The sequence below is a fragment of the Argiope bruennichi genome, chromosome 3, assembly GCF_947563725.1.
Source record: "Argiope bruennichi chromosome 3, qqArgBrue1.1, whole genome shotgun sequence".
Taxonomy (NCBI): Eukaryota; Metazoa; Arthropoda; class Arachnida; order Araneae; family Araneidae; genus Argiope; species Argiope bruennichi.
The window spans coordinates 50,087,040-50,105,881 of NC_079153.1; the positions used below are offsets into that span (position 1 = coordinate 50,087,040).

Sequence of the window (18,842 nt, forward strand, 5' to 3'; positions counted from 1 at the left end):
GAAATAGTAAGAAAATGGATTTTTAAGATTGGTGGCAGAGAGGAAGAAGAAAGATAAAAATGTATAATTTGTACCTTTTAAAATACTATAATAGCTGTTTAAATCGTTAGAAAAAGTTTGTTAAATCGTCCAGTAGATCTCACATGACATTGAAAATTATCAAGAACAAATAACATGATTAAAGGTAGAATTATGGCTATTATAGAAAGCGGAAAGTACTCTAGAAATTTCCAAGATCAAACGATTTCCTTATATTGTTCAGTAATAGCAAATTAGGAAACAAGTTACGTTTCTTGAATATATATTTATTTACTGATTAAGGTAAGAGACGATAAAAAGTGAAAAGATTACGTAGTAAAGGCACTTACGATATACCCAATAAAAAAATGAATAAAAAAACTTAAAATTTTTCAATATAAATTTAAAAAATCCGAAAAAAACTGTTTTTAAATGAATAATTATTTATATTTTACTATACAGCTAAATATCTAATAGCAAATGGCACTTCTTACCCTACGAAAAGGAAAGTATCAACGGCTTCAGATCCATTTACAATCATTTGAGCCACTGGCTCAGATGCAACATCTGGCATACGAAACAATGTGCCTGGAAACGAAGTTAGAATATGATACCGCTTTTGTAGAGCTTAATAGCTCTCAAATAAAGACACGATAAAAGTTTTACTCTTTTCTTTATTCATTCAATTTATATATATATATATAAGAAAGATATAATCCTTGATGTTTTTGATTTTGTATAAAATTGAGGTAAAAAACTAAATAAATATAATATTGAATCCAATTTATTTCGCTTAGAATGTGATACGTTGTATGATTGTGAGCTCTATGGGTCATATATCTTTACTAATAATAACAACTAATGTAAGTACGTGTTTATGTTGGTCCTCTAAAGAGCAGATCATTTAGTCTACACATACCAAACTTGGCATATATATAATTTCGAAATGTATCTCGGAGTGATTTGTTTTAAAATTTTAGTTTAATAAAAATTCACCGAAATTTTGATGTTTTTGCACCATAACTTCCATATATATAATAGCACAAAAATAATTTTTGCAACGTCTAAAAATTCAAAAATATAAATTTAATAATCTTAAATTTTTTTTTAAATTTTCGTAATTTTTTAAAAAATTTTAACTTTATTTTCAACCATATATTAAGTTGTTGAGATGAAATTTAAACCGTTTTGATGTTTCACTAAATATTTAATCCTGATATTTTCTTTCCGTTGTTAAAAGCCAAGGAAGAAGGATTCTACTTAATATCTGAGTGTGGAATTAAAATTTTATCAAGATGATCGATTAATTGATAAATAAGTGATGGAAAAGTTTAAAGAAATTTATTGTTTGCGAGAATGAAGAAAAAAAATTCACAAGATTTAAAATCTCAAGCAGAGTGGAAATTGAGCTGAAGATTAGTGATCAATACCAGTTTTGCATACATGAAATAAATCGAGTTAAATGAAAGAAAATCTAGCACAAATCTAGAATATCAAATACTTAATAGATGCTAATTATAACTGGATAATTATTTAAGTTTTGTAATTATTGTCATTATATCCAAAAAATTCTGGAATTTGCATTTTTATCAATCTCTTTTTTCTCTAATTTAAAAATAATACCTCATTCGTTAGTTCTTTTTAGAAATAGTTTATACTTATACCTGTTTTAAAAGGATAAACTTTTAAAATTTTCAAAATTGGCCATGGAAAGGAGGAACTGTATTGCGATTATTTGACATTGAAATTCTTATAAAATTAAATCAGTCAATTTTCAAGTTCATCTCTGTAAAACAATATTGGGACAATTCTTCTCTTTTAAAGAAGGAAATATATGTTGATTCCGATAACCTTGTGATAAAAGAAAACTCGGCTCAATATCTGTTTCCTGACAATTTTTCTTGACATCAAATTGTCTTCTTGCATACTGCGATCTGATTAAACTTAGAGATCAAGCATGATAAGCCGGTTATGCCAGAAGTCTAGTTTAAAGAGGAAAATTTGCTGATCAATTTATATTGAAATTTATGCCCAGTTTGTTTCTACGTCATATGAGAACTATGTACAAATTTTAGAACAATGAATTGAGATGAAGTAATGATTTCAAAATTATGCAATAACGTTGCTAAAAATCCAGCTTAAGATTGTAGATTTCACTTTTATTATGCAACCAAAAATATGTTCCAAGAAATGTATTAAGTAACTTTCAATTTACAATTAAGAAGTTTATAGGCATTTCAATATTTTAGAAAATTGAGAAAATTTTAGAACAATGAATTGAGATGAAGTAATGACTTCAAAATTAAGCACGAATGTTGGTAAAAATCCAGCTTAAGATTGTAGATTTCATTTTTATTATGCAACCAAAAATATGTTCCAAGAAATTTATTAATTAACTTTCAATTTACAATTAAGAAATTTATAGGCATTTCAATATTTTCTTCGTTTGCACAATCAATCAGGGAAAGATCACAAAATTTTGTATTTAATTTATGTTTACTACATTCTTCTGCAATCCATTATACTGTTGCTTTAAAGAAACCTTTAAATATAAATTGGCCATAAAACGAATTTCCTTGTTTGAATGCAGCCGAAATTGATAAAAGGAAAGAAGTCAAATTTTATATGGAGCTGTAGAAAGCATGGTTAGACGCAAGGATAAAGTCAGTATAATAAATATTTTGCATTGACGTTGATTAATAAAACAGTTCATGTATATCTATGCATATATTATTTTTAGCTACAGAACATTGATGAAATTTTTTATTCATTCACGGAAATTCATTTTCTTTGCTTCGTTATGATAGTTATATTCGCCATTTTCATTCCTATAGCGCCAAAATTTCTACTATCGGTAACTTTTGTTACTAATGTTTTGGAGACTTCTTTTTCGAATTTTTTTTGTATGACTTTGACAATCTATATATGGAAGTTAATTTCATTCTATTCATTAGTTTTACTTGTATATGTTTCTTAACAGGTAAAATAATTTTACAGCCATCCTCTGTATTGAGAAACTCAATCTGATATCACAATAGCCTCTTTGGAGATCAGAAGGCTTACCGGAATTCATAATCGTTAACATTTTGAATTAAATATTTTACTTCAATCGATCTTCATGACTTCCCCAGTAAAATATTTTAATCTGCAAATTTTGATAGTCACATAATTCATATTATTATAGATGCCTTGGACCGTTTTATTCATTAAATTGTATGTTCGTCTATTTTTTGCTTTAAAGTTTAAACTTTAAATTTTGCTTTTAAATTTAAACGTTAAATTGAAATCGAAGTTATTAAACTTCGACAAATACAAATACCATTTTGTTGAAACCAAACATGTTTTTTGTAAATATGAATGCATATAAGAGAATCATTCAGCATTGATGTCTTATGTGTACAACAGAATATTTTTTTAATCATTTGTACAATATCTCAACGAATTAATTCATGAAAATTAATATATATTCATTCATCTGAAAAAATTATTTAAGTCGAAATTTTATACAGTCCTTAGATCATATAAATGATATTCAATAAAACATTCTTGGCATTCTAACTTTTAAATCAAAAGCGTTTCAATCTTCTGCGACCAAATCTACCAAATTATAAATTTTTGGAATGTCATTATTTTTAGACATTAACAATTATTAGACAATTAGACAAGCGTATATTCTTCAAGGCGACCAAAGGAGTGTTTAAAAGTCACATATTTTTATAAAACAGTGATATTCAGATTATTTTAAAATCAGTTTTTGACACACAAAAAAGTGGACCTCCTTTTTATTATCTCTAAAATATTTTATTAATTAAAATTCACTATCCAGCGAATCTTCATAAAAGCTTAAAATTTTGTAATTCCTCAGCATTTGGATTGATTGGATATCCCGTACATATTAAACAATGTTGGAGTCAAATAGCAACAGAATTACTGATTCAATAATGAATATATTTTAAAAGTCACAAAAATACTTTCTTGTATTTGTTTTTCTATAAAATATCAAGTTTCATATTTAATTTCATAAAGACACAAGCTAAAAAATATACTTTTCTAGTGCTAGTTAGCTGTGAGAGTTAACTTACTTTTTTAATTTCAGTTTTTATCTACTAACAAATTTTTCTCATACACACGTAACGCGTTCGTGCAGGTAAAATCTTATTTTTATTTTGAGTGAAATAAATTTTTAGAAAATGTGGCGCCGTTAGGCCCATTTAATAAGATAAAACAATTTGGAATTTTTTAAAGCCATATAATTTTTATTGTTTAATAATTATTCCATATATTTTGTATGAAAAAATGATATAAATGCTGAATACGATGATGTTTCTTTTCAAGTAAAAAAGAAGCATAGTGGAATCTTTGATATTAATTGCTTGTCTGTTTGATCAGGATAAACAATTCTGGCGTTGAACTTGTGCTTCGAAATATGATTAGCGATTACAAGGGGGCATTATCCGTAGCCTTTCAATTGAACGTGAAATGAAATAATTTCAGATGTGAATATTTTAAGGTGAAGTATACTTCGATTTCATAATACTATAAAGGTGAATACTGCAGAGATTAGGTAAGTATGGATCGACAGTATTTTCTCATCAGATGTCTACAAGATTTCATTCTCATCGATTTTTTTTATATAATATATATGAATGTCTTGTTTTACAAGATATTAGGAGCATAGAAAATCATATTTCTGACTGGCTATAATTTGAATGGATCTGAGAATCCATCTATTAATATTGTCAGGCTTCCATTACAGCAGATGTGAAGAATTATAAATATCTTTTATAATGGAACCTTAACTCTCATACAACGCTCATGGCATATTAATATAACTCCATAGTATGTAAATATAACAAAATGAATAAGATATAAATAGAATTCCTAATTTTCATAGAAATACATTGTATATTAATCGAATTATGATTGGCACCGCTAATTTTTTAATGTTAGTTTAGCATCAGAGGGCTGCATTCATGGATATAATTTCCTACAGAAAAAAGGTTTATTCATGGTCTGATCAAACAAGATGTTTAATACGTACTCGACGCTTTATTGATATTTACTTTTATTGATATTTACTAATTATAGAAAATAATTTAAATTTAGGTCTATTGGAAGATCAATAATGGCGAAATGGGTTTTTTTTCACTATATATTAAAAATATTTGGATAAGATTGGTATTTTTGTGTTAAAGCTAAACTTTAAAAATCTGAGAAAATTTCTTTAATGTTTTGAGTAATTTTACTTTTGATGTACACAATTTTTCTATGGTGAATTTTTAATAGTTAAATTTTACTTAAATAATATCATTTAAAATATGTCGATGTACTCAAATAACTTTCTAAGATTCAATAGTTATGTCTAAAGACCTTAAAGTAGTTATTAAAAAGAAATATATCTTAAAAAATAACAGTAAACTAAATATAATTATTATTTCCTTTTATGAAATTATTCTTTGAAATTCATTACTTACTGTAATTAGTCGAAAACTTTCCGGGGAAAAGATAAGCATGACCGTAAACCACCCACGTAATTGTGAAAAACAGGATTCCATGAAGGCATCTAAGATTCTCATCGGTGGTCTTAGTACTGATCAGGCGCTTGAAATTCGCAATAGCCGAGAAGGACAAAAGGATGCGGTTCCCTAAATCTAAAACATGGAAAATTCAGTAATTGGTTAAGATACAAAGATATAAACATTCTAACAAATTATATTTGAAATAAACTGATAAATTATTGCTTCCAACTGGGGGAAAATTGTTAATATACTGTTAAATAATCTTGTTTTGAATTTTTTGTTCTCTGCTTTTTTCTGTGAATAATTGCCATTGATTTTACAGATTATATCATTTTATCAAAAGACACAGAATAAAATCAGCCATTCTTTTGGTTATCAATAAGCACTGCGTACAATTATATTTACGTTTGCAATATATGTTTATATTGATATCAATACTTATAGAGATTTTTAATTGTAACCTTAATTTCATTAAGCCCTGATGTTTCTTAAAATATACAGTCAGCCATTTGATTATGTGAAATTTGAACTTCTGCTATTGGTCAATCATATGAGCATCTTTATACAAATAAAACTTTTAATTTTCTCGCATCATCTTTTTTTTTTTTTTTTTTTTTTGCATCATCATTGCAAAACAGACTATTTCTGGACTCAAAACCTATAACAGAAAAAGTACAGTCTGACAACTCTTCTAACATTAAAAATATAAATTTAAAAATAGCTTTTATATTATTAAAGATATGGAGAAATGCTGAAAAATTTAGCCATGAATAAAATTTTGAAAAAATATATTCTGATAATTTTTAAACTGGAAATCTTGGATCGGAAGCTGTGAGAGAATTATTGAAATTTCGAAAACATCATCAGAAACTATTTTGCTTAGATAGAGATTAAAATGCATTAAAGCTATTAGCCATTGTGGAATGATAGTCTTGAAACTAATTCCTTATATCACCTGAAAATGAATTTTTAAGTATGTAATTAGATTTAAATGCATCCTTTTTTTATTTATCTATGGTTATGCTTATATATGCTAATCAATTTGCAAAATGATAACAGAAGACATTCCATTGTATTTAAAGCTCCAAACTTATGAGTGGTTAATTTTATGAAAAGCTGTTTATTATAATAACATTTCTGACGAAAGAAAATGGAATAGATGTTGGAATTCTGTGTATATAAATATATTCTATGAAAATAAAATTCAAAAAGTGATGATTAATATGAAAATGTTGCTTGATATACACATGCCTCCAATAATGTCTGATAAAGTTTTAAAAAATGATAGAGGGCACTAAAATGTACTTATTTTATTGCAAAATGATGATTCGGAAAAGGTAAGTGCATTAATAAATGCGCAATAAATATTCTACCTCGCATGCAAACTACTGGATAGTTTGAGGTGGAACTGTTCCTTGATCACCGTGATTCTTAATAAATCTGGACTTTTCTTGTAAGTGTATTTAATAAATATCTTGCATAATATCCCAGTTGATTTTTCGAATAATATCTCCTCTTGAGACTATTTGATACTGCTGGAAATGTTAGAAACATACCTGGCGTCTATAAAAATGTATACCCATTCATTTTTCGATAGTGTGAAGCATGCGTTTGTGTTAATACTTGCTCATATCAGCATCTGTTATACAATCAGTACTTTAAATTTTCTTTCAACATCTTTCATTTTTCTGCGTCATTTAAAACTTATTTTTTTCTATATATACAATTTGTAACAAAAGAGTCTACTTTGAACTCTCTACTAGCTTTCAATAATTTACGAAATATTTTTAGAGTATTTTGTATTGATGGCTGAGAAAAAAACTAGAAATCGAAGATAATATCTTATTCAACTAACCATCTAAAAGCACCGATTGATATGGATTGAAAAATATATAATTTTATGTGCTAAAACAAATAATTTGAAATCTATACTGTAATTACATTTTGATGGATTGTGGATAGGTTCACAGCTCAATTCCATCCAAGTGCCGAGAAGAAGGAAAGTGGTCAAAACACAAATAGCAACGCTGAAAAAGAATAAAAATCAGTTTAGATGATTCTAAATTATATTGCTTAGATTACTAGTACAGTGTACGAATAATCTTCTAATTAAAATGAGGAGTCAAGACTAGTAGAAAATGATATTCTTAAAATATTCCAGTCAAACATCATGGAAATTTATCAAATCTCAATGATTTCATTTTAAATGAATATGCATTTCTTCAAACGGATGAGTAATCAGACTCGCATTTTATCATGTATAAAATAACGAAATTATATGGGATTAATATATATTTTTAAAATTTCAAAAATCATGTTGATTAGAAGAATTAGAAATATATTTGTGTGGGTGTGTGTTGTGTAAACCTTTTTCTATTATTTTGAAGAAGAAAATGATATAATTTCTAAACTTTTAAGTATGCTGATGATGTTATATCTAATCAAAGAGCATTTAATAGGCAGAATATTTATTATGTAACTTCACTTTTTAAAAAACAAATAATAACCGATATCAAGTAGATTTTTTTAGACTTAAAAAATCAAATTAATAAACCTATGTATTGATATTTATGACAAAAAATTATTTTTGTTTTACTTTCAACGGATTCACATTTTGGTTATCTAATATTTCAACTAAAATCTATAGAATCACCATTCTGAATCAGTATCTTGAATAAGCACCAGTTGTTTTAACAAAAATATTCAATCGAAAAAATTAGAATCTTTAAAGATTCACTTATTAAAAACAATATTAATCTTGATTAAAAAAATATCGAACTTTGGTTTTCGGAAAGCCATTTTCCATATCTTATGTATAAATCTATATGTTTTTTCTCTATATCTTTTCAAAATTTAGAATTTAATTTTCTTTTTTGGTGATATTTCTTGAGAGGATAATAACCTACTTTTTAAAATTAGTTAATCTAGGGATACGAAAGAAAAATCGAGACACTTCCTCCTTTTATAATCATATTCCGTTATATTTTTTTAATATCTTTTGCTTATATTTTTGTACATCATTGTATGACTTTCATGTTGTTAAATAAGCAGGCGATTTGGTTCTTTAATTCTTGTTTTTATCATCAGGCAAGAGTTGCACATCTAAACGATTTTATAAATTCTTTGTTAAACAATTACCGGAAACACCTAAGTAGCGTCCTTACTGATAACAATGCTATAACGGATGAAGTGCGTGTAGGAAAATGTTCAGCGTTCATATGTTTAGAAGGGAATTTTCTTGAAAACTTTTTGTGCTCGGATTTTTTTAGGTGAGTAATTTTTGCATGATACAAAGTTCATTGTTAGAAACAGTTCAAAGTTCATTGCAACAGAAATTAAACTCTGGGTGGCAAGCCAAAAGCCCCCAAAATCTATAAATTAAAGAATAGTTTTTAAATTTAAATTTAAATGCTTAGAATTAACATTAAATTAAAGAGCGCTGATAAATTATATGTGTGTGTTTGTAATCGTGCGTGTACGTGAGTGTGAGTATTATTCACAAGCGATATATGTAAAGTAGTTATCATGTCTGTGAAAATATCTTTTAAATATTGATTCATATATCGGCAAGCCATTAACAAATGGAAATCAAGAAGACTTTTCAAAGGTAAATTTATCATTATATTAAAGTAATTTGAGATTTTCATTACTTATCAGCTTAATGAATTTTTCTCTAAATGGTCGATATCTATTTCGTATGAGCAGGTAGGGGATAAGAGAAAGTGTCAACGGATGTAGAGAAAGAGCCAAAGTTGAGAAAGAAATGTGTGCATATTTCTGTTTTTGAGCATCTTGTCTTTCCTTTTTCAGTATTTAAATTAATTGTTTTATCCCTAACTTTAAAATTTTTTATGGAAATTTGTGCATTGCACCAAAAGAGCACCATGAGAGCTTAAAGAAGATGATCTAAACTACAATTCTATTTAACGCAAAAAACATATTTTATATTAAAAAAATTTAAATTCATAAATGTTTTGAAAATAAAATAAAAAATCGATTTTATAAGAAAATAATATAATTTTAAAAAAATGGCAAAATATGAATGAAAAAAAATTAAAAACAGTAAAAATGGAAATTGAATATTATTTCATAAAAATTTCTTTGGAGTAAAATAACAAAATTATATAAATTAAAAAATGTCTAAGAAGAGAGCAAAAACATTTGAAATCTACAAAGAACATTATCACAGGTGAAGACATAATTGCAGTTATTAATAAAATAATATTTTCTTAATTAAATATATTTAAACTAATAATAGTCATATATAATTACTAGAATTGCATTAATTATAAAAAAATTAACTTAATTATCATTGAATTATTCATACACTGCAAAAACTTGAATTCCGGAAACGGTAGTTTCTTTCTGTTTTATTTCACAGCGAGGTATCTCGATATCGAGTTTATAGTCACTAGCCACTGTAAATAAATGGAATTGTACTTGATTATAATACGCAATTCATATAAACGCTTTCATTTCAAATTGGTAATATATCCAAAATAAATAATTACCGAAATTTAACATGCTCTTCAGATCATCTTCTGTACAACCAGATGGAATACAAATTCCCAGTTTCATGGGGGCATAATACATCAGATGAACTTTTGTCGTAAAAAATTTCATAACTTCCTATGGAAAAAAAGAATCACTTTTATAATAATGCATGAATAGATAATTGCTTATTGTCTATTTGGATAGTATCGAATACATTAATTGTTACCTTTTTTTTGCATTTCTTTGTCTTGTAATGGAAATCAAATTTAAGACTTTTGGAATAAAAGAGAGCATATGTAATTCGATATAATTGATCGTTCAGAGTTAATGAGACACAGAAAGATAGATGGATGGCATTTGAGAATAAATTTATATTCGTTTTCGTCCAACAGTACGACAAAGTAGTAGTTCTTTTACACTACGTTAATTATATTTTATATTCGATTCTATAAATGCCCAAAACGATTTTAAATATATGAAGCTAATATTAATTTTATTTAAAAAAAACGGGTTTTCATTGATAGCATAGATAGAATAGCAATAGTAATAAAAAATGTATTGATGGTCAAAGATAAAATTATTGATAGTTTTGTTTTATTCAAAAAATATTGATATAAAACAAAATTATTGATAGAAATTTTTTAAATACAGTGATCAATAAATAAATAAATAAAATTTCTCCTGCTTCTTACATCTGATTCCATTCGCCAAAAAATAAAAGGAAATTTTCTGAATGACTAATGAAAGATAAGTTTTTTTAAAGAAATTAACAAACTAAAAAAATTTAATATATAGTGACTAGAGAACCTAGTGTTTAGAATTGGAAGTGTTAAGGCACATGTTTTTCAATGTGATTCAAATGTCATAAATGTTTATAAACTAAATTTTTTTCTTATTTTCTGAATATTTTCTCTTTGTTCCTTCCCTTTATTATATTACTAGCAGCCTTTGGCGACCAGTAGGTTCGCCAATCTTAATGTTCGTTTAAATTTTAATAATTAAATGTTTTACGCAATTCCAACTTTAATAGATTCTTCATCAAAATATATTAAACCTTCAAATTTTGATAGTCATATAATTCACTCATAATATTATAAAGGCCTTCAGTCATAACGTAATATGTATCTCTCTAATTTTCTGTTACCTATCTTAGAATTTATGCTTTAAATTAAAATGGAAAGAATTAATCTGCAATTAATATAATAATATTTTTTACTGAAACAAAGCATTTTTTTATAATATGATTACTGATAACAGAGTCACTGAGCGTTTAAACTTTATGGGCACTAAAGAATATCTTTCTTAATATATGTAATATCTCAAGAATTTGTCAACAAAATTTTCTCAGATTCATCATGAACAGATCGATTAATTAACAATGTTTAATTTTAAATGCATCAAACACTAAGAAAATAAAATGAATCGTTTAAAATAATCGGTCGAAAACAGGTTTAAAAAAACTACTTAAAAAATGATGTACTTAAAACTGTAAGCATATACAAAAAAATATATAACTAACATAAATACGATTTACTTACAAAAGCATGCAACTAACCTAAAAATAATTTAAATCATCCATTGATAGTGGTTGTCATGACAATAATCAGAACAATGCGCATGCGTGAATTTTCTTCGCCTGTTGGGTAACGCAAATGCGTGAATTTTTCTACGCCAGTTGGGGTAACGCTATGCAGATTATACATTTTTAATTTCCTTTATTCTGTGTTATTTTAATTCAAAAGTACTTCAGAATGAATCTGAAACATGGATTAATTAACAATGTTTAATTTTAAATGTTAATGTTAACCCTAGCCTTATTACTGTTGGGAGAAAAAAAAATTCCGAAGTCTTACTCATTTGGCGGTGGAGAAAATGGAAGATATTTTTGGCGGGAAAGTTGGCGGTGGGGAAAATGGAAGATTCTTTTGGCGGGAAAGTTAGTTTTTAATTAATAATTAAAATTCAAATTAAAAATTCAAAAAAAGGGACCCCAGGTGCACATTCCCGACCTCTAAGGTATACATGTACCAAATTTGGTAGCTGTATGTCAAATGACCTGGCCTGTAGAGCGCCAACACACACACACACACACACACACACACACACACACACACACACACACACACACACACATTGAGCTTTATTATAAGTATAGATTTGCAAAATTTCGCATCTTCCTACTGATGTTTATGGGTGAAGTCAAATATTAATATGAGAATTTTAATTGCAGCCATCATATATAGTGAAATTTTATTCACATTTCTTATATATTTTAATTTTGCTCCTGAATGCTTGGGGATTTTCACTATGACCGAATTTCTTTAAGCATTATTTCCACCTTTTCGCGCTTTTTTGATCTGACAAAAGTATGAGGTGACAAATAAAGTTCTTTCTATAAATAATAAGAGAGATAAAAAGAGCTGCTACAATCATGCCTACGTCCTAATTTGCATAATCACGTTCATTTTAGAAATTTTAAAATATTTTCTAGTAACATGCAGAATTTCGTTTCTTGTTTGTAGCTTTCAGGCATCGTATGTTGTTTGTAGTAATACGGCATCTGAAAAGTGTCGAAATAATCCAAAATTTGTCAGATCTTTTGGTTTAGTTGAAAATTAAAACTTAGTGTTTCCAGACTAGAGTCGTAATAAATTATATCTTAGGAAAGTTATCTTTTATCTATAAATATCTTGTCTTTTAAGTTTGTACTCTGTGTATTTTTTCCAAGAGAAAACTATTCATGATATTAAAATGAAATGTTGTCATTCGAAATTTCGTAATTTGTATAATTTTAAATATATAAACATCCCCCTGAGAATATATTAAGCACATATATATGCCATAATATTTAAACTATCATTTTTAATTTTCATCTGCAATGATCGGCTGCAGAATAAATTTGCTAGAACCCCCCCCCCCCGCGCGATTGTACAATGAACCACAAGAAAATCCAACAGTCCTTCCAGTGAGATCACTAAGGAATAATTTCTAGTCTTTCATTCATTCCGGCGGACGAGCAATTAACGCCAAAGTATATTTTGGTTATTTGGATGATGTTCATGAAATTTTGAAGGCTTTTCTTATAAATCTCTGGGGTGTTTTAATGCAACTTTCACATCACATTTGCCGCTATGAAGGCAAAAACTCATTAACTTGAATGGTAATATTTGCATCACTTTCGATACTCTTCCTCCTTTGCTTTCAAAGACTACCACTTATTCTTATTCTCACAGAATTCCTTGAGCAAGACTGCATTGAATGTATCTAGGAGAAGCCATAAATATTGATAATCACTTTCCTTAACTCGAGAATTTCCAATATTTTTATACGTTTTTCCAAAAATTGAGAAAAAGATAACTGAGTGATAAAAATAATGATGAGAATCGTTTCAGAGAAAATATTTCTTGCAGCTTTTTTTTCCTAAACAATAAATTTCTGATAAGAATTTTGTTCCCAACTTTATAATATTTTCAGCTTCTTAATGTGTTAATTAATATTTTATACTTCATTACTACTTTTACTTATAATAATTTTTTTATTTACTTAATACTTCTACCTACTTATTTAATACTTTTTCAATTTCATCTTTCATTATCATTTTTTATCTTTCAGTCCTTAAAATATTTTATAATGCAGAATCAGTAATATCAAGGTCTAAAACTATTTTCACTATGTTTCTACCATTTGCAATGCTATTATGAAATCATAATTTTATTAACGTTAATTGATTAACAGATTCATAAGTGTTAAAAATATTTAGATTTTGTATTCACCTTCACCTTAAAGAAAACACAATAAATAAGATTTTATGAAAATGAAACATCGCTTACAAAATTACAATTTTAAGAAACAAATCAATTTAATTAAATGTATATGGAGATTGAAGAAACATTACTTAAAAAACAGAAAATGATTTAGTCCGAATACAGTGCAAACTGTGACAGAAGAACCTGAGAGCACAGATAGATTTTTCTACGCGTAAACATCCTCGAAGAAATTATAATTCCGAACTAATATCGTCTACCTTATATAAGAAGGTCTTAAATCAAATTTAAAAAAAAATGTTCGCAATTTTTCAAACAATACACACAATCTAGATTACGATCTTGTCTTGTTTCCGAAGTTGTCCCCTTCATTTATTTTCTTGGCCAATCTTTGGATTTTGCCCTATTTTCCTTATCTTTTGACGACAGCTCCGACTGTTTTTATTGTTTGTCTTGATTGGTTATAATATTATGTAAGCAGCAAATTTGTATTTTTGGGGGTTGTTAAGAACCTGAATCTTAGTAATATTTTGTATACTTGAATGATTATATTTTTGATTGTGGTTTTTGAAGGCTCCCCTTTTTAATTTAGTTCAAAAATAAAAGGAGCATTTACTTATTTCAAATTTATTTCATTATTCTTGTTGAAAAGGCATTTTTACAGTCACTATTGGAAACATTCCACAATTGAAGAAGAAATTCTATATTTTTTAAGCATTGGAAATCGAGATGAAACAAATGCATGTTTTTTACAATCTCTTCTATGCATTAATTTTCGAAAGGTGTGTTTTCATATTTAGAACTTCGTAATTGGTATTTTCCCGCGTTTTAAACGATATTAAAAATAAGAACGTTAATTTTGAATTTTGCTGCTGGTTGTCACCATAAATGATGTCATCGAGTAGGGCATATATATTTTATTATGCCTAGACTTCACTTATTGTTATAACAGTTGACGTTTTAAAACTAAAAAGGATCTCTATCTCACGCACTTAAGAATTTAAATACTTAACTAGCTTTAATATATATTTCAATCTTTTATTCGAAGAAAACAGTGAAGGAATAAGAGGCGAGAATTTTACACCATTTAGGATTTCACTTTGATTTTAGAATTTTTTGGGAGGGTGTGGACACACTTTTTATTTTACTAATACGCTTTACTTTAGATTATTTATTTTAAATACATAAACAAACTGACTTTCTTCTTACCGTTCCAGTAAAATTCTGTAAATCGTCCAGTCGATCGTATAGTCTGTATCGCTTTGCTTTGGGTGGCAGAGGAAATCTAAAGTCAATCATACAATACTGTCCTTGAAATAATATTTCATCTTTCTTTTTAGGGTGGGGAACAGTAGTTTCCAAACACTGGTCGTACACTCCGAAAGCCGAAAAAGTACCACTAAGAACTCCATCCATTCCTTTAGCAGTTGAATCCACAACTACAAACATATGATAAATTCAATTTTAAAAAATGAAAGGAAACGATATTTAATCAAATTGAGCCAGGGAATAAAAATTTCAGATTTGGCATAGATATAGAATATATATTCGACACAAGAACTTGAAAAAAATTGTAACTTTGCAAAGAAATCTTAATAAAAAGTCTGTTTATTTCAAGATGTGGTTAATATGGTAGTTTTTTGTGCATAAGAATCAAAGGTTTTTCCTGAAAATAACTAACGAAATAATAATTTATTAATGAGAAGTTAAATGTTTTCAAAAAATCTAAACTGAATTAATATTTTCAAAAATCATAAATTTTCAGTATTGAACAATTTACTCAATTTAAATTTTGAGATAGATATTATGCAAATTATGCAGTTTCCAAAAATATTAAAATATTCTATTTCTGTCTGGGAAACACAATTGAACAGCTGTCCAGAACTTCCAGCTTCATCAGAAAGCGAATGAAAAATCTATCAAAAATTCCATCTTCAAAAGCCTAATGGCTGGTTAACAATGTGTGTGTAGATGTCTACGTGTGCGTGTGTGTGTGCACGTTCTGGAATAACTATTTAGATCACATTATGCCAGAAAGCACTGGAGAAAAATTATCAAAATAAAATCATGCTCTTGATATTGGTTTAATAAACAGCAACAAAAGCATGTCTGTTTTTTAAAGAGGTATTAGTCAAATGCATTTTCTGGGAATGTTAAGCGTTCTTGCCCTAAAAATATCCAAACCAAAAAGGGTAAAAATAGGCTGAAAATTGTCAGTTGAAAATGAATAATAGAGAATTGACCTTCATTGACATACAAATGGAGAAAAGTTAGATTTGGCGAGTTTTTAATTAATGCAGTAATGGAATTGAAATAATTTTGAAATAAAATAAACTTTTTTTAAATTAAAATTTGGGCTTTCTGATATTGTATGGAGAACAAACATAATAAAATTAAGTAGTTTTCATAATGGTATTTCTTTCTTTCGGACAATAAGTAACAGTTAATAATTTATGTCTATCTTTTGTTATAATTATGAATATTTTTAATTATGGTTAAGATTATTCAACAGGTTTGAAAATATGAAATTTGTTTCCTAAATTCCACTTATTTAACAATTTTCCTTAATAATAATCTACCAGTCAATTCTAACATTTTTTAACATTAAAATCCAAATTATTTAATTCAAATACAAATTAGTAAGTTCTTTTATGTTTCAAATAACAGTCCATAATTGGAAGTGTTAGATTTGCATTTTAAAATCTGTTGAAGCTGAAAAAGTTTGATGTCAATCATGAAAGCAACAACACCAGTGTATAAAATGTCAGCCATTTTTTTGTTCCATATGTGATGCGATGATATTTCTTAATCTAATTTAAATTTCAATTAATTTTTCTAAATTTTATCTTAATTTTACCCAAATTAATTGTATTCTAAAATGTTCTCTTTTTTTCTGATCCAATCCCCACTTTTTTACTTAATAATTCAACGCGGGCTCTGTATATCTGCTGAATAGAGCAGGTTCTCACGCTTTAAGTAAAGTGATAAAAATCCTTAATGTTTGCAACATTTTTTTAAAGATACCTAAATTTCCCTTTCTAAGCATACACGTGTCAAAGAAACTCCTATCAAAATCTCTTAGTAAAACCATTGGAGGGAAAAATTTTGGTCTCTTCTGCTCTTGTGTCGCAATGTAGATTCGCATTTTGCTTATGCATTGTACGCAAATTATTTCTCCCATGGTAAAATAAATCAAAGTTATAAAATTTTCAAAAGTTGCCTTCTATTCGACAACGCAACTACTAAAATATGTTTACATATATGCAGGGGAAATCTAAAGCTCCTGTAGTACCATAATTCTCAATTTCGAGAATTAACGCAAGTTTATGGTTTAGATAGGAAAACGTCTCAAATATGAAATTAATAGCATTTTGATAACTGATAAAATAGAATTACGGATATTAGTTTAGATTTATAATTAGATATTAATATTAAATTTCTCTTTCCAAAATAATTATGATGCAAAAAGCAAAGAAGAAACAATCAATCGAGACAGCAAATAGATTCAATACAGCTATCGTTCGAAAGAAATTGTTTTTATGTAAAATACATAACTAATTTATAAAGACTGCAAAACACTCTGGAGATCGCCTGAATAAAATTGTAGAAATAAAAAGAAATTCTTGAAAAATCAATTTAAATAAATAAAGAAGAGTTATAAAGGTATGATGAAATAAAAATATCAAAGAATAAGTTCAAAGTATAAATATTTGAATAAATTAAATACTGGCTTTAGATTTTGATCGATTATCATTTTTGTAACTGAAATAAAAGTTTCAAGTTGAGAAAAAGGTTTTTTTTTTCTTTTGCTTTCTGCATATGAAGAAAACGTAGCGACTGTCTGCCGAACTATCTATGGACACATTCACTGAGACATGTCATGATCAACAGCTGAAATCTGATACATAGTATTTCATATTTTACGCTTTCATCAAATTTTTAACGAAATTCGTTTACACAGAATTTATCTTTTCACCTGCATGAATATGAACACAATAACTAAAAAGCATTAAGAACTAAAAAGGATGAAACTTATTAAGCAGTTTTAATATTAAAATTTTTTATATGTTATTAAATTTTGGGCCCGAACCGACCATGGACCAATTCAATTGTACATTTGCGTGTAGATGAATGCGGTTAATAGAGAATGCTATCTGTTGGTGCGTTATCTTGACATGTATCTTATTTATGGGTTTATGCTACGTCCTGCGAATTCTTATAAGAAGAAAGGAGCAGAACGAGTCATCTATACTTATAATAAAGCTCAATGTGTGTGTGTGTGTGTGTGTGTGTGTGTGTGTTGGCGCTCTACAGGCCAGACCGTTTGACATACAGCTACCAAATTTGGTACATGTATACCTTGGAGATTGGGAATGTGCACCTGGGGTTTCTTTTTTCGAATTTTTAATTAGAATTTTAATTATTAATTAAAAACTAACTTTCCCGCCAAAAAATCTTCCATTTTCCCCACCGCCAACTTTTCCGCCAAAAAAATCTTCCATTATCCCCAGCGCCAAACGAGAAAGGCTTCAGTTTTTTTTTTCTCCCAACAGTAATGAGGCTAGGGTTAAAATTTTTCGGCGGATTATTTCAATCGGTTCTGTTTATTTTCTTAATGTTTGATGCATTTAAAATTAAACATTGTTAATGAATCAATCTTTCAGATTCATTCTGAAGTACTTTTGAATTAAAATAAAACAGAATAAAGGAAATTAAAAATTTCTAATCCGCAGAGCGTTACCCCAACTGGCGTAGAAAAAATCACGTATTTGCGTTACGTAACCGGCGAAGAAAATTCACGCATGCGCATTCTGTTCTGATTGTTGCCATGACAACGTTATCAATGGATGATTTAAATTATTTTTGGGTTAGTTGCATACTTTTGTAAGTAAATTGTATTTATGTTAGTTATATATTTTTTGTATATGCTTATAGTTTTAAGTACATCGTTTTTTAAGTAGTTTTTTTAAAACCTGTTTTCAACCGTTTATTTTAAACGATTCGTTTTATTTTCTTAGTGTTTGATGCATTTAAATTTAAACATTGT

The 18,842-nt window shown here is 27.6% G+C and overlaps 1 protein-coding gene across 2 annotated transcripts in view; it reads right to left on the bottom strand.

Annotated features, from left to right (window-relative positions):
- The window catches only part of LOC129962680 (nose resistant to fluoxetine protein 6-like), a 39,264-nt gene that overhangs the window by 12,647 nt on the left and 7,775 nt on the right, over positions 1-18,842 (bottom strand). For both annotated transcript variants that reach the window (XM_056076588.1, XM_056076587.1), the window contains exons 2-7: positions 15,005-15,234; positions 10,049-10,166; positions 9,865-9,955; positions 7,479-7,564; positions 5,493-5,669; positions 513-606 (exon numbers count right to left, since the gene is read on the bottom strand). In XM_056076588.1, the coding sequence (XP_055932563.1) occupies positions 513-606; positions 5,493-5,669; positions 7,479-7,564; positions 9,865-9,955; positions 10,049-10,166; positions 15,005-15,234 (796 nt within the window). The remainder of the gene's footprint in view (positions 1-512; positions 607-5,492; positions 5,670-7,478; positions 7,565-9,864; positions 9,956-10,048; positions 10,167-15,004; positions 15,235-18,842) is intronic.